General features: G+C 40.2%; 1 protein-coding gene across 2 annotated transcripts in view; it reads left to right on the top strand.

Annotated features, from left to right (window-relative positions):
• The first annotated feature begins 433 nt into the window (after nt 1–433).
• The window catches only part of Ptpn22 (protein tyrosine phosphatase non-receptor type 22), a 52,282-nt gene continuing 37,658 nt past the window's right edge, over nt 434–15,057 (top strand). For both annotated transcript variants that reach the window (XM_013118092.3, XM_021230943.2), the window contains exons 1-2: nt 434–629; nt 14,622–14,730. In XM_013118092.3, coding sequence (XP_012973546.1) covers nt 543–629; nt 14,622–14,730 — 196 coding nt within the window. In that variant the 5' untranslated portion in view covers nt 434–542. The remainder of the gene's footprint in view (nt 630–14,621; nt 14,731–15,057) is intronic.

The raw sequence follows: 15,057 nt of genomic DNA, 5'->3' as shown, positions 1-15,057 counted from the left end.
ACAAGCTCTGAACTAAAACGCCTGCTCTGACTTTGGTGACAATAGTCCAGGCAGAAGATAGGTAACTCCAGTGTCTGTCTCCTTCCCTTCAGAGGTACCACAGGTGCTCATCACCCAGGCCTTCCCTCTCCTGGGGAATGTGGAAAGGCTGAACACCTTACATTAGAGCTGTACTTCTGCCTGTTGTCCCTGAAGCTTCTAGAGAGGTGAGTGCTGTTGCAAGGTGGCGGAGTCTCCCAGCTAAGCAGACCACAGTTTAATGTTCTGGGTTAGCCTCTCGTTTGCTACATTTGAGCTGCAGCCAAGTTTCTTTGTTGAGAAAGGAAGGCGCTAGGGCCCTGGAGGGAGGTGATGGCTTTGTTGTGTGACCACAGAAGCTGGTTTCGTACTAATTTCCTCTAGGGCTTGTGATGCAGTCAGTAAACCACAGCCTCCAGTGTGCTGTACAGGCAGCAGCAGTGGCTTCTTGGTGGTGTCTTTTGGCCATGACACACATTTGACATGCCCTCCCTTAATTCACTCACAGACTCTTGCTCTGCGGCATGGACCAAAGAGAAATTTTGCAGCGGTTACTGAATGAGGCCCAGAAAAAGAAAATTAACAATGAGGAGTTTGCCAATGAATTTCTGGTGAGTTCTGTGATGTTTTAAAGAGGAGTTAGGTGTACTGTTTAACGGTCTGCTGTGGTCTAACCTGCCTAGACTGAATTGCTGAAGGGACAAAGTGAACATCAGAGCTTGGAGTAGAAGGGGGTGCGTGGGGAGACAACCTAAAAACATAATGTCTGTGAGTTTTCTTGTATCGTGCGTTCAGCACTTTTTATTGTTGCGTTTGCGGGTTCTTTTAGTTTATCGGTCCTACAGAGGGTATATACAGATGTATGGATATTACTACCTTTTGAGCATCTGGAGAAAGCATTTGAGTTGTGATTTATGCTTCAAATTACTCATTTTAATTGATATAAAAAAGAAAGAGATTAAGAGGAACTTATCATGTAGTATTGAATTTTTAGACTCCCTATAGGATATCATTTGGATGGTAGGCTTTTTTTTGCACTAATTGGGTTTCTCTAACTTCAGTTGTTTGGAGAAGAAGTGGCCTGGGTAGAGTGGGAAGTAGAGACAAGTCAGGGACATGGGGTGCAAGGTAGTCAGGGAGGGAGCAGGTGGACTTGATTATCCAGAAAACAATGGGTCTCCTTGGAGGGAAGCTGTAGTTGCCAGTGCAGTAAAAGTTGGGCAGGTTATATTGCTCCATGTCAGTTACATTGGAGAGGGTGGAATCTGACAGACATGTCATGGTTTTGATTTTGTTGTTTTGCTTGTTTTTTGTTTGTATCACTGTGTAGCTCATCTGTCCTGGAACTTGCTGTGTAGATCAGGGTTGGCCTTGAACTCAAAGAGATGCTTCTGCTTCTGCCTCCTGGTTGCTGGGATCAAAGGCATGTGCCACCACTCCAGCCTGTTATGTTTTGAAATGCTTCTAGTTGGTGTTTTTTAGAACTATAAGAATATTAAGTCTTAGCCCTTCAGCTTTGAATTGAGAAAAATGAAGAAAATCTTTGTTTTCTAATTTGCAAAATGAGGATAATAATATATAATATATATCTTATCTACCCTCATTGGATTATCATGATGATTAGACACAAATAATTATGATAATTAAATACAAGGTACTATGGAGGTATCTAGAGTGCTAGTTACTTGGAAGGTGAGGTGGATTGTGAGTTCAAGGCTAGCCCATGCAACTTAGAGGAACTATGTCTCAAAAAAAGAGAAAGAAATCATTTATTAATATTTATTGAGCACTTACTGTATACTAACTTTGTTTCTTCACCCTAAGATATAATAGTGAACAAAATGTCTTTGTCTTCCAAAGCTAGCATTCTAGGACCAGATATTAGAGGAGAAAACACTCTATGGAGTTTTCACTGAATGGGTATCATGATTAGATATCACCGTAGCCTAGTGTATAGCAGCTCAACTTTGATGCTAAGGTATTATGCCAACTCAACTTTCATATGGTAATGATATCATAAAAATGTATTCTTTCTGCCACAAGTCCTCAGAGCAGATTTGCCTCAGGGTAGAGTTCCATGTGTCTGCTTAGATACATGATTGCATTTTGACTGTTGTTCTTGAGTCAATTTGTGAAGATATAGAGGGGGAAAGGTGATCTGAGCGACAGTGTCAGCTTCTGCTTTATTTTGATTGTATTTTTCAAAACAACAGACTTTATCTCTATATTTTAACCCCTTGTAGAGGTCATTATAATCTCTCACCAAACTGTGGTAGCCACCTGCTGACCATGCTCTCTGGTTCTAGCCTTGTCCCACCTTCAGCTAATTTCCTTAGATAAGGTCTCACTGTGTAGCCCTAGCTGGCCTGGAACTCTTTCTATAGACCAGACTAGCATCAAACTCAAAGATCCGCCCGCCTACCTTTTCATCAGAGCACTGAGATTAAAGGCATGCACCACCATGCTTAGTCCTCAAGTAATTTTTTAATGATATAAGTCTAGTTATGCTTTTATCAGTTTAAGAACTTTTTACCACTTGTTTTTTAGCTGCTTGTAATTTTTAACTATAATATATATTTAGAAAACTACATAAAATGTGTGAACATAATGATAAAGGAACTGTTGCCAGTGCAGTCACCACTCTGATCAAGCACTACAGTACCGTTAAACTCCGAAAGATCCCCTGCTCTCCCTTCCCCAACAAGGTTCTCCACCATCCCCACCCAAGAGTAAATCACCACCCTGGCTTTATATTAATCATTCCCTTGTTCTTCTTGCACCTGATTCTTAAGAACCTTGTTTTGGGGTGGTGATTAAGTGGAACCTCACTGCTCACTGACTCATGACCTCCAGTGGAAAAACAAGAGTTTCACCCTCAGCCCCACCTATAGGTTCAATTGAGACACCAGAAAAATAGCTTTGGGAGGGAGGTACTGGGAAGTGACTAGTGTGGCCCAGGGAAATACTGCCATCAAATGGGAGGCTTTTCACTTGACTGCTCCCAAAGTCCGCCTTAGGCTCTTGATGTCTTCTCTGGACTTGCTGTTTCGGAGATTTCAGAACTAATTCTGTCACACAAAGCTGCTGCTAGCTGCCTTGGTGTTAATAATCAAAAAGCATTTATACTATGTGTAGATTTCCTGTGCAACAACTCCCCTCCAAAAACAGCAAAACTTAGTTCATTGCTCAGATTTCAGTCCTGACTTCTGTTTTGTTGTTGTGGTCATGTCCTAGAGTAGCTTTTTTTTTGTGTGTGTATCCTCTTCCTTCTCTTTCTCCTCCTTCTCTAATGATGGCGGAGATTGAACCCAGAGTCATGGCACACATCAGCCATGAGAAACCTTCCTCTTTTTTAAAACATTATTTTATTTTAATTTTTTATGGATAGTTTTCCTACATGCATATTTGTGCACCAGGTGCATTCCTGGCGTCCATGGATACCAGAATAGAGTGCTGTACTCAATTACACTCTAATAGAATGTAACTCCTGGGACTGGAGTTACAGATGGTTGTGAGCTGCCATGTGGGCGATGGGAATCAACCCTGGGTCCTCTGAAAGAACAGCCAGTGCTCTTAACTGCTGAGTCATTTCTCTAGTCCCAAGGAGCCTTGATGTATCTGAATAGATCAAATCATCTGTGATGAATTCTTGTTAATATGATCTATACTTTTTATAGCACTTACCACAATTACAGTTTTTAACTTTGTATGATTACTGCTTCCTTATCAATTGAAATTTCACAAAGGCAACGTTCATATTTCATCCTGGTTGTATTGGTCCCCTCCATAATTTGTATAATGTTTAACATATAGTAAATGCTAAGGCACACACAGTAAAACAGTTTGCCAAAAGACATATAGTTTTGAGCTGGCAAGATGACTTGGTAGGTAAAGGCACTTGCTAAACAGCCTGACGACCTAAGTTGGATCCCTGAAATCCACATGGTAGAGAGAACTGATTCCTGCAAGCAAGCTGACCTCTGACCTCCATGCATATCGCCATGACACATATACCCTACCCCTACTGAATAAACAAAGAAATAAATGTAATTTAGAAAAATTTAATGATAACACATTTCAGCATTCAGCTTAGCAACAGAGTGCCTGCCTAGCACACTCGAGGCTCTGAGTTCAACTCCCCAGCACCACACACTCACAAAACACTCACACAGCTCACAGTTGTAGAACAAAAGTTTCCAACCAGGTACTACCAAAATCCTAACCTGTGCCCTTGTTACTCTCAACTCCCGACTCTAAGTGATCACTGGCCTTAATGTTTTAAACTTTTGAAAATTGTAAAGGGTAGCATCTATATGATAAGTGCTTAACACATAGGCATCAGCTTCATAATTAGTAATAAGGCAGGCATATGTATTCCTCAGATCAAGAAACAGGATTGCTGTGGCTCAGGTGGTCCAGTGAATGCTTAGCATGCAGGAAGCCCTGGGTTTAATCCTAGGACTGAAAACAAGACAAAACAAAAGAAAAATACCCCCAAACAACAACAACAAAACAGGCTTGGTGGTATAAACCTCTATTTCCAGCACTCAAGAGGTAGAAGATCGGTTCACTCTTTTTTTTTTTTTTTTTTTGGTTTTTCAAGACAGGGTTTCTCTGTATTGCTTTGGAGGCTGTCCTGGAACTCACTCTGTAGACCAGGCTGGCCTCAAACTCAGAGATCCGCCTGCCTCTGCCTCCCGAGTGCTGGGATTAAAGGCGTGCGCCACCAACGCCTGGCTGATCAGTTTACTCTTATACTCTATGAGAGATCCTGTCTGGATGGACAGACACACACACACACACACACACACACACACACACACACACACACACACACACACACACACACACACACACACAAATGCTCACTGCAAAGAAAGTTTCTGGGTGTTCTTCCAGATAATCACACCCTGATCTCCCAAAAGATAGAAGCCAACACCATCTGAATACATTTTGGGTTTTCTGCGTTGCTTTATTTATTCCATTAAACAATGTTTTTTAAAAATGTTTTTGAACTATATGTAGATGAAATTCTGTCAAAAGTTGTGTGCCTTATTTGAAACCTTATCAATTTTGTTGTATATAGCTGGATCTCAGTTTTTTTCTAGTCATTTTTGTGAATTCTGTCATGATTCCATAGATGCAATTCTTGTTGTGACCATAGGGAGAGTATTGGAAGATGTCAAGTAGTCACTGGGTGTTCTAGTTTGTTTTCCTGTTTCCATGATAAAATATTGACCAAAAACCAGCTTAAATTTCCGTGTCACAAGCCATCATTCAGGGCAGGCAGGTCAGGAACTCAAGGCAGGAACTGAAACAGAGACTAGGGAGGAACACGGCCCATGCTGCCCTGCCCACGCTGAACTGGACCCACCCTCATCAATTATTAATTTAAAAACGCCCTTTGAACTTGCCCACAGACCAATCTGATGGGGTGTTTTCTCAGTCAAGGTTTCCTCTTCTCAGATGACTTCAGCTTGTACTGAGTTGACAAAAAGCAACCAACACAGCTGGTACTCCCCATTTGGAATCACCACAGAGCAGTTTGTAGCTTTGCTGGTCTTAAAATGTAGTTTAATTACTTTTACCCTAGCTTGCCCTCCCTCCCTTCCTCCCTCCCTTCTTCCCTCCCTCCCTCCCTCTCTCTTTTCTTTCCTTCTTTCCTTTCTTTAGAGATAGGAGATCACTACGTTGTCCAGGCAGACCTTGCAATCTTCCTGTCTCAGACACCTCCCCACCAGAAGTAGCGAAATGGCAGGTGTGCGTGTCCTGGTCTGGCTGTGTGTCTGTCTTGATTACACAGAGATCAAAGCCAGGGCCTTGCCCTTATTAGGCAAAGGTCCTACCCCTCAGGTGCTCAGCTTTGTCACAGCCTAGTCACCCTGTATACTCCAAGCTTTTTAAAAGTGTGTTAGCTTTTAAGGACTCTGCATTCAAAGCTTATTTTTTAAGTTAAAAAACAATCCTTAAAACTGTGGGATACCATTGAAACAAGAGAAACTGAACTTTGTTCCTTGGGGATAAGGACCTTTATATTGCAGTTATTAAATACGAAGACACATTTACTAAATATGAGGGGCCCATAGAAGTGTGGCTGGCATTGTCATAGTGTCTGTAGATTTTATCTATCATAGACCAGGAAACATCTTGGTTCTATATGTATTTACAGTACTGATACTAGGTAAGTGGCTATGAGCACAGGACCCCTGCATAGCCCCTGCATAGCAAGTGCTCAAACATTTGCTGAGTTGAAACAACTCATGAGAATGAGCCGGTCATTTGAGTATACCAATAAGCCTTTATTGAAGTAAATGTTGTATTTATTAAGGTACAAGTTTTTTACCACTACCACCAGAATAAATATATGTACCTCTGAAGCTGGTTTCTCCTAACTTGATCCAGCCATCTGCTCAGGACCATCTAGTTCATGTCTTCAGTTGTTCCCAGGAGAGCTTTGACACATCTCTTGCCTTTTCCTTATATTTTCATACCTAATTTAAATTTCTTGGTTTACTTGCTCCAGTTTGACTGTTGCCTACCCAGCTACTCTCTGTTCCAGTGCAATGGAACACGCTTGCCTGTCTTGTTCCCAATGACTGTGTGTCTACTCAAGCCAGCCTCGTCATCCATTCCTATTGTGAATAGTCCGGTCCACTAGCTGTAGAGGTCTAGGCTCCTGATTCCATTCTTTGGCACTCAAGCTTTCTCGGTCTTGTCAGAAGCTTGGTAAACTATCTGCATTCACAAGGCAGCAAGAAGCAACATTGCAGAGCTCTAGCAACAAACTCTGACTCCATTCTCCCCTTAGTAGAGAAAGGCCAACTTTCATTTTTTTTTCTCACTCCTTAGAGACATGGTAGTTTAATTACAGAAAACAACAATTTAGTATGTTTCTACCATTGATCCTCTGTATAAGTGTCAGATTAGTACATCTTTGAATTATAACATGTTAGAACATTTGGATTTAAAAATTGAGGTTTGATTTTTTTAAATTGAGGTTGCTTATTGAGCTTCTTTAAAAATATTCATTAAATGAATTTTGATTTGAGATTAGGATAGAATTTTCAAAATTTTCTGATGTAACTCTGAACATACTCTTGCCATTTTTGTACTACCTATTTATGTGAAGTGGCTTTCTTGGATCTAATAACTATAAAATCAAAATATTGCTCAACTTTGAAAACATTGAAAATACTTTATGTCATGGTGTCAAATATTCACACAAGATCTAAACCTTTACATTCATACTCAGCATGTGTGTGTGTGTGTGTGTGTGTGTGTGCATGTGTGCATGAGTGTGTGTACAGGGTGTTGTGAGCACTTGGAGGTCAGAGGAAAACTTTCATGAGTTGGTTCTTTCCTTTTAGAATGTAGGTCCCAGAAATAAAACTCAGGTTATCAAGTTGGTAGTAGGTGCCTTTACCCACCAAGTCATCTTGCTAGCCTCCAAATTTATTTTTTTAATGTAAAAATAAATGAGTACATCCATTCCATTAGTATAAAAGTGCTTGCTTTCATCCGTAATAAATGTTAAGATTCCTTTTGATGAGTAGCACCATGGAGGTTGGCAAGAGCAAGTTACGAAAGGGCCTAAACAGGCGTGAAGAAGAAAGTGATCCATTTTCTAAGATAATTGGCGTGTTTGTATGACGTGACAACACCAACTATGTTCAACTGTGGAAACTGGAAAAACACTGACCACAAGGAATCAAATCCATGTCTACTGGCCTCAAGAGTCCTGTGTTTGAAGTGAGCCTTGCTGATCTGCAGAATGATAAAAATGTGACAAATGACCAAAAATGGCAGACCATGACTAAGGCTCGTGCCAATAGCAAGACAACCAATGGTCATTAGCTTTACCTCTTCTGTGTTGATTTTATTAAAACTTGCAACAATCAGATAAACAAGACTCCTTCACTCTGTGCCTTTGAGTCTGTCTGACCCAAAAGGAGGTGATGGAAATCATGACCTGGGAGGTACAGACAAATTACTGGAAAGAAGTGGTTAAGGCGACTTCAAACAGCATTGGAAAGACATAAGAAAGTTTGCCCATATATACTTGTCATGATGTCCTTGCTAGAAAAGTAAAATTGCAGGAGCCTAAGTCTGAACTGGGAGCACTCATGGAGCTTTATGGAGAAGGTGATGGCTCAGAAAGGTACCTAGTGACAAGACAGGTGCTAGAAGTTGAGCAAACTGATGGATATAAATCACCAGTCCAAGAATTTGTTCCAAATTCAGTTTTTTCTTTACAAAATACATCATATTAACGGGGGGGGGGGGATGGGGGAGGGAACGGGAGGAGGGGAGGGAAAAGGAGAGGGACCTGGAACTGACTTGTGAAGCAACCTTGTTTCTTATCTAAATTTAAAAAAAAAGAATTAAAAAAATCATAAAAAAATACATCATATGCTTTCTTTGGGCATTAAACAATCCTTTCACAGGGGCCACCTAAGACCATCAGAAAGCACTGGTATTTACAGTATGAGTCATAACAGTAGCAAAATTATAGCCATGAAATAGCAATGAAATCATTTATGGTTGTAGGTCACCAAAACATGAGGAACTGTATTAGAGGGTCACAGCATAAGGTTGAGAACCACTTGCATATATCAACAAATTTAAAAAATAAATTTGTAGTGTGGCAGTGGAAGCACACGCCTTTAATTCCAGCACTTGGGAGGCAGAGGTGGGCGGATCTTTGTGAGTTCCAGACCAGTCTGGCCTACAAGAGCTAGTTCTGGGACAGCCTCCAAAGCTACACAGAGAAGCCCTATCTCGAAAAAAAAATTGTAATTGGTTGTCAGTATTTGATTATATGCCTATTTTTAAAAAAATGTTAAGGTCTGTATATCTAGAATCACATTAAAATCTCTCAAGTGAAAAGGAGTTGTGGGTGGAAAGAGTTCAGCATGTTCTGTACTGCAACATCATGTTTCAAGCCAAAGACGCTGCAGTCTTATGAGGTTTGTTTGTCTTTCTTTGTTCCCTTTCGGGAGTGACTTAATTTATTTACTAGCATTTGAGAGAAACATGCATAAGACTTGGTCCTCACTCATAGACTCTGTGAGCAAGATCTCCATTCTGTTCTCATTTCTTGAAATGGGCTTCAGCCCAACAAAAAGGAACTCACTGTAGAGAGTCTAGTTTCTCACATTATTTCAGGATCCATAGACTGGTGGCTTCCTCATCTTACTCTCTCACAGGTGCTTTCATCACTTTGTCTTGAGGCTACCCCTTCAGAGGACTAACAGACCCTACCTTGTGGCTGGCAGAGAAATACTTTGATCCTCTGACCTCTCTTTCTTCCCAAACCTCAATCACCTCTGGTAGTCCTGCTTTTTATCCTATACCTTTTGCTTCTTTCTTCAGATTTTCCTTGTTTCTGTTGTAGTTTATCAGATTTTGGGCCTGTTATGTTCTCTGCTGGGGTCTGGGAACTTCAGTGTTAGCAGTTAGAGAAGACTTAAAGGGAGGATTCGAGAGTGGTCTGACCACAGGTAGACGTCACAGGAAAAAATTAAAGTCTTTCACACTTCCTAAGTTAACAGTTCTGTAGGTATTTCCTGTGTCACGCTTAGGTGTGTGTGTGTGTGTGTGTGTGTGTGTGCGTGTGTGTGTGTGTGTGTGTGTGTGTGTGTGTGTGTGTGTGTGTCCCTCTGTCATTAGTCAGATGACTCCAGGAGCAGCAAAAGAAAACGCCATTCTGAAGGTCACAGTGAAGACTAAACAAGAATTGATACACATATACACAATCTTTATCTGTGACGTCTTGCCCAAAGAGAGTCTTTTAAAAGCAACACCAAATAAAATTGGTACAACAAAGATGTTGTACTGACTCTGGAAACTTCCAGAAAGACTTGTTTTGAGACTCTTTTCAGCAGTCAGAAAACCTATGGCAACATAAAGACTGATCATTCTGAAAGAGCGTAAGAGCAGAGAGAGATAAGAAGCGAGCGGTACCTCAGTGGAAGTACTTTTGCAAGTTTTTAAATTACATTCATTTGGGGGAGGGCTGGCATCTGGAAGTGAGAACACAACTTGCAGGAGTCACTTCTGTCACGAAGATGCCAGAGATTAAACTCAGGCCTCAGGCTTGGCCATAGGTGTCTTTACCTGCTAATCAATCTCACCAGCCCACTGCAAGTATTTGATGGTGTTCAAGGTGTCTGTGTCATGTTCTCTTAATTAAATTCCCAAGCTAATCCATTACCATATCCATCTTAATATGAAAATATGCTGTTTAGCATCTCCTGCCAAGTCCAACTCTGAAATCCCTAAGAATTCAAACGATGGTACATAACCAGGATTCAAGAACTCCCTGTGTCCCTGGTCTGGATCAATAGGTTTCCTGTGTCTTATAAAACCCAGAAATAAAAGAATAGTCACTGGTGCTTGTGGAGCCCAAAGAAACAAGCACAGACTGGCTGCTCTATTTCAAATCCTTGGCTAGGAAGAGTTTATATTCGGATACACTGAGTTGTTGTAATAATTTATTATGTTACTCATTTTGGAAAAATATCACTTTAATTAAATTCTATATATTTGATAGTGGTGTTCTGAAGTTTTAACTCTCCACTTTCCTCCTTCTCCTTGAAGACTGATTTAGCCACCGAATTCCCCTGAGCCAAATTAAAAAAAAAATTTAACAGGATCACTGTGTAGCCCCAGCTGATCTAGAACTCAGTATGTAGATCAAGCTGTCCTCAAACTCACAGAGACCCACCTGTCCTGCCCCCCCCCAGTGCTTCAATTAAAGGTATAGATCCTACATCTGACCCTCTGAGCCAATTTTGAAGCCTCATGGTGGATTTGGATAATTTATATGGATCAAATTTTATATTACCACATCTCTTTTCTGTCTCTCTCTTCTCCGTACCAGGTTTTGTTGCTTTAGGCAGTGTCTCTCTATGTAGCCCTGGCTCACTTGAAACTTGGTATGTACACCAGGCTGGCCTCAAACTAAGTGCCGGGATATGCCTGTTATATCTTTATTTTGCGGTCCCCTTTCCTCCTTCATTTAAAAATCACTTAATAAATCTTCTCAAATAAGCTGCACATAATGGTATGTCTTTATTACTAGTATGTAAGTATTGTATGAAATATAAGCAATTGCATAATAGTAATAATAGCCCTCTTGTTGTTGCTCTCACTTGAGATATGCTTCTTTATTTGTTCATTCTGTGGGTCAAAATGGACCACAGCCATGGCTGTGAAATGTAAAAGCAATGCCGAGGACTCCTAACATTTATGAACAACAAAAGGAACGCCTTAGTTTCAAAGAAGTTGTGACATCCTGAAAGAATCTAGAAGTCGTCTTTAGAGACTTAGCTGGAAATCTCTGGGAAATATGGTGAACTTGAGTTCTAACTCAGGGGACCCTTAGCTAAGGAGTTTGGAACTTAATTTCCAAGGGGTATAAAGGATTTACTGAAGTTACTTTAAGTAGCATCGGAAAGATTAACAAAGCATAAATTCAATTAATTGACATAACTATACCCAATAAATTTGAATGAAGAAAAAAAAGACAGTGTGAAGACAAGGAGAAATTATAGGAGTTGAAGCTTAAAGGGAAAGAGTCTAATAGGTTTTATATCACTACAGTGATATATCATATATGTAAGGGAGGAAACATTGTTTTGACTCAGAGCTCCAGTCCACAGTTGCTTGGCCCCATTGCTGTAGGCCTGTGGTGTGGTGGAACATCATAACAGTGGGGGTGTAGTGTCCCCAGAGACAAAGAGACACAGACCAACAGAAAGGGGATGGGGCAATACAGATCTTTCTAGAGCATGCCCCCATGGCTTATTTCCTTAAGTTAAGTCCTCCCTTCTAGTAATACAATCATATTCTGAATTCATCAAGGGCTTAATCCACTGGTTAGGTCGGAGCCTTCAGAATCCAATAATTTCCTCAAAAACCATCAGCTGGCAAGCAAGACTGTCACACATGAACCTTTTAGAAGGGGGATATCATAGCCAAATCAGCAGGAAGGAAATCTGATGCAAGACCTTGCATGGGAAGAACCAACTGAACTGAACTTGCTAACTGAATCTGAGGTGGGAATTGTGGGAAGGAGGGACCTAAAGTCCTCCTTAGTTTCCCAGAGTGGGACTGATTGGAATACAGATATTTCCAGCGGCATTTTCACGTAGGATAGTGATGCTTTCCGTTTCAAATGAGTCAGAGAATGCAATAAGATATTGAAATGGAACTGTCTAGGACCTGGTTGGCAATTTACTGATTCAGATAATGCAGTAAGATATTGAAATGAAAATATCTAGGATCTGGTTGGTAATTGGAAACTGGAATCTTAGTATAGAAGTTTAAGACATATCCAAACGATGCTGGAAATATAATAAAATTTTGGTAAATTAAATAAATTATCAAATTCTTGTGTGATCTCTTTAAGAGTATATGGCTCTGAAGGGGGTGTATCAAGGGAACAGCAGAAAGTCAAAGATTTAAAGTTTGTGTATTGGGGTTAGAAATTGGAGAACAAAGAACCAGGAAGAAATAAGGGCAAGTGGGAATGATGTGTCCTAGTTAGGTTTACTATTGCTATGTTGAAACACCACAACCAAAAACAAGTTGGGGAGGAAAGAGTATATTTTGCTTACACTTCCACATCATAGTCCATCATTGAAGGAAGCCAGCACAGGAACTCACACAGGGCAGGAACCTGGAGCCAGGAGCTGAGGCAGAGGCCATGGAGGGGTGCTGCTTACTGGCTTGTTCCTAATGGCTTGCTCAGCCTTCTTTCTTATAAAAACCAAGACCACCAGCCCAAGGATGGCACCAATCACTAATTAAGAAAATACCTTACAGTCAGATCTTATGGAGGCATTTTTTTTTCAATCGAGGTTCCCTCTTTTCAGATGACTCCAGTTTGTGTCAAGTTGACATAAAATTAGCCAGCACAATGAGTCAAAGAAAAAGTAGAAACAAGAAAATGTACATAAACGAGGGCCAAGAAAAGGAGACATTTCTAAACAGAAGCTAGAGAATAAGACCTAGTGAATGCTGAGGGATCTAACTGCTTGGAGGTGACTAATACTCCTTGTCTGACCAATTCTATGTTAAGTAGTGTGGAAATAATGAAGATCATTTTAATCCACTAAATATTTTCATTCATTAACAGAGGTATTTCTCCCTGTCTTATTTTGAAAATTAGTTAGGTATCACAAAATTCAGACCTAGTACACATATTTTTTTTAATTATAAAGGAGATGAAATTTGGGACTGCATTAATTCTAGACAAGGATCTGATGAGAAATTATCTTACCATTTCTGTCCTCACATTTGATTTTATAGTGTAACACTAAAAATAGGAATAAGTTTAAGGAATTATCATAAGTACTCTTGTCCAACTACATTAAGATAGATCCTGCCTATCTCAGATCATATTCTACAGAAAGAATATGATTCTGTTTAGATTATTACTTTCTGGAAGAGTAGATTTAAAGTTTGATCACATGAAAATGCTGAAATCTCTGAAATTTTGATAGCTATAACAGAGTATATTTAATGTAAGTTCCATTTCTACTTAGAAAAGGTGATCTGAAGTTTATAAAAAAAGATGAATGGCATCAATAACTTTCCTGTTGACATCAAACAGACCCTCTAAGGAAAATAAATCATACTCGTGGTATCTGTTCTTTGGGTGGAGCACACACATAGCTCACTTTCAGAAGTTATTTGGTCACTTGAATATTTAGCAGTTTCAGATTTAAGTCTTAACTGTCTATGACTCAGCTGCGGTGTGATCTTTTCACTTCTCCAAAGTCACTCAACTATATCATCCTTGTTTCCTGTCCTGAAAGAAATTAGCTCCCGAGGATATGAAAAGAGTTGAGGTAGAATGTCTGAAAAGTAGAAGAGGAGAGCTCTCTAGAGTTAGCATCTTATCTCCCTTCTTACTTGTATGTGTTCATGCATGTGTGTGTGCGTGCGTGTGTGTATGTGCATGCGTGTGTGCGCACACACATGCACATGGGCATATTCCCGTATATGGTGCACGTGTATATTTGGTCATACATGCAGATGTATGAAGGCCAGAGCGCAACCTCAGATGTCTTTCCTTAGAAGTCATCTACCTTGTTTTGTGAGACAAGGTCAATCCCCTGGATCTGGGGCTTGCTAATTAGGCTAAACTGGTTGGCCAGGGAGCCCCAGGAATCTACCCGCTTCTAACTCTCCAGCACCGGCATTGTAAATTTGAGCCACTATACCTGGCTTTTTAAAAATTTCATTTAATTAATTAATTAATTTATCTATGTATTTACTTATTTATTTATTCATTTATTTATTTATCTATATCTTTGAGACAAGGTCTTTCTATATTTCTATGAATGGCATGAAACTCACTATGTAGACCAGTCCAGCCTCAAACTCACAAAGATTTGTCTGTCTGTGCCTCCCAAATACTAGGTAGGATTAAAGGCATGGGCCACCAATCTCAGCCCATACTTGACTTTATGTGAGTTCTGGGAATCAAACTCAGGTTATCCTGCTTGCAAGAGAGTACTTATTTTACCAAATGACCTGTTTTCTCAGGCCCCTTATCTCTTTCTTTGGAAATTATTCTTGGAATTGTATTACAGAAGCTGAAAAGACAATCTACAAAGTACAAGGCAGACAAAACATACCCTACGACTGTGGCTCAGAGGCCCAAGAATATCAAGAAAAACAGATACAAGGATATTTTGCCCTGTAAGTTCCATTTCTTCCTGTAAACTTATACTTCCAATTTTAGACACCTCTCCACCATTTTTTGTTTTGTTTTATTTTTTTTCGAGACAGGATTTCTCTGTGTAGCTTTGGAGCCTATCCTGGCACTTGCTCTGTAGACCAGGCTGGCCTCGAACTCAAAGAGATCCACCTACCTCTGCATCCCGAGTGCTGGGATTAAAGCCATGCGCTACCAACACCCGGCGATGCCTCTCCACTTTTTTTTTTTTTTTTTTTTTGGTCTTTAAGAGACAGGGTTTCTCTGTATTGTTTTGGAGGCTGTCGGTCCAGCCCAGCCTGGAACTCACA

This window comes from Mesocricetus auratus, unplaced genomic scaffold (genome assembly GCF_017639785.1).
Source record: "Mesocricetus auratus isolate SY011 unplaced genomic scaffold, BCM_Maur_2.0 Super-Scaffold_100009, whole genome shotgun sequence".
In the NCBI taxonomy this organism is placed as follows: Eukaryota; Metazoa; Chordata; class Mammalia; order Rodentia; family Cricetidae; genus Mesocricetus; species Mesocricetus auratus.
This window is presented reverse-complemented; position numbering and strand designations above follow the sequence as displayed.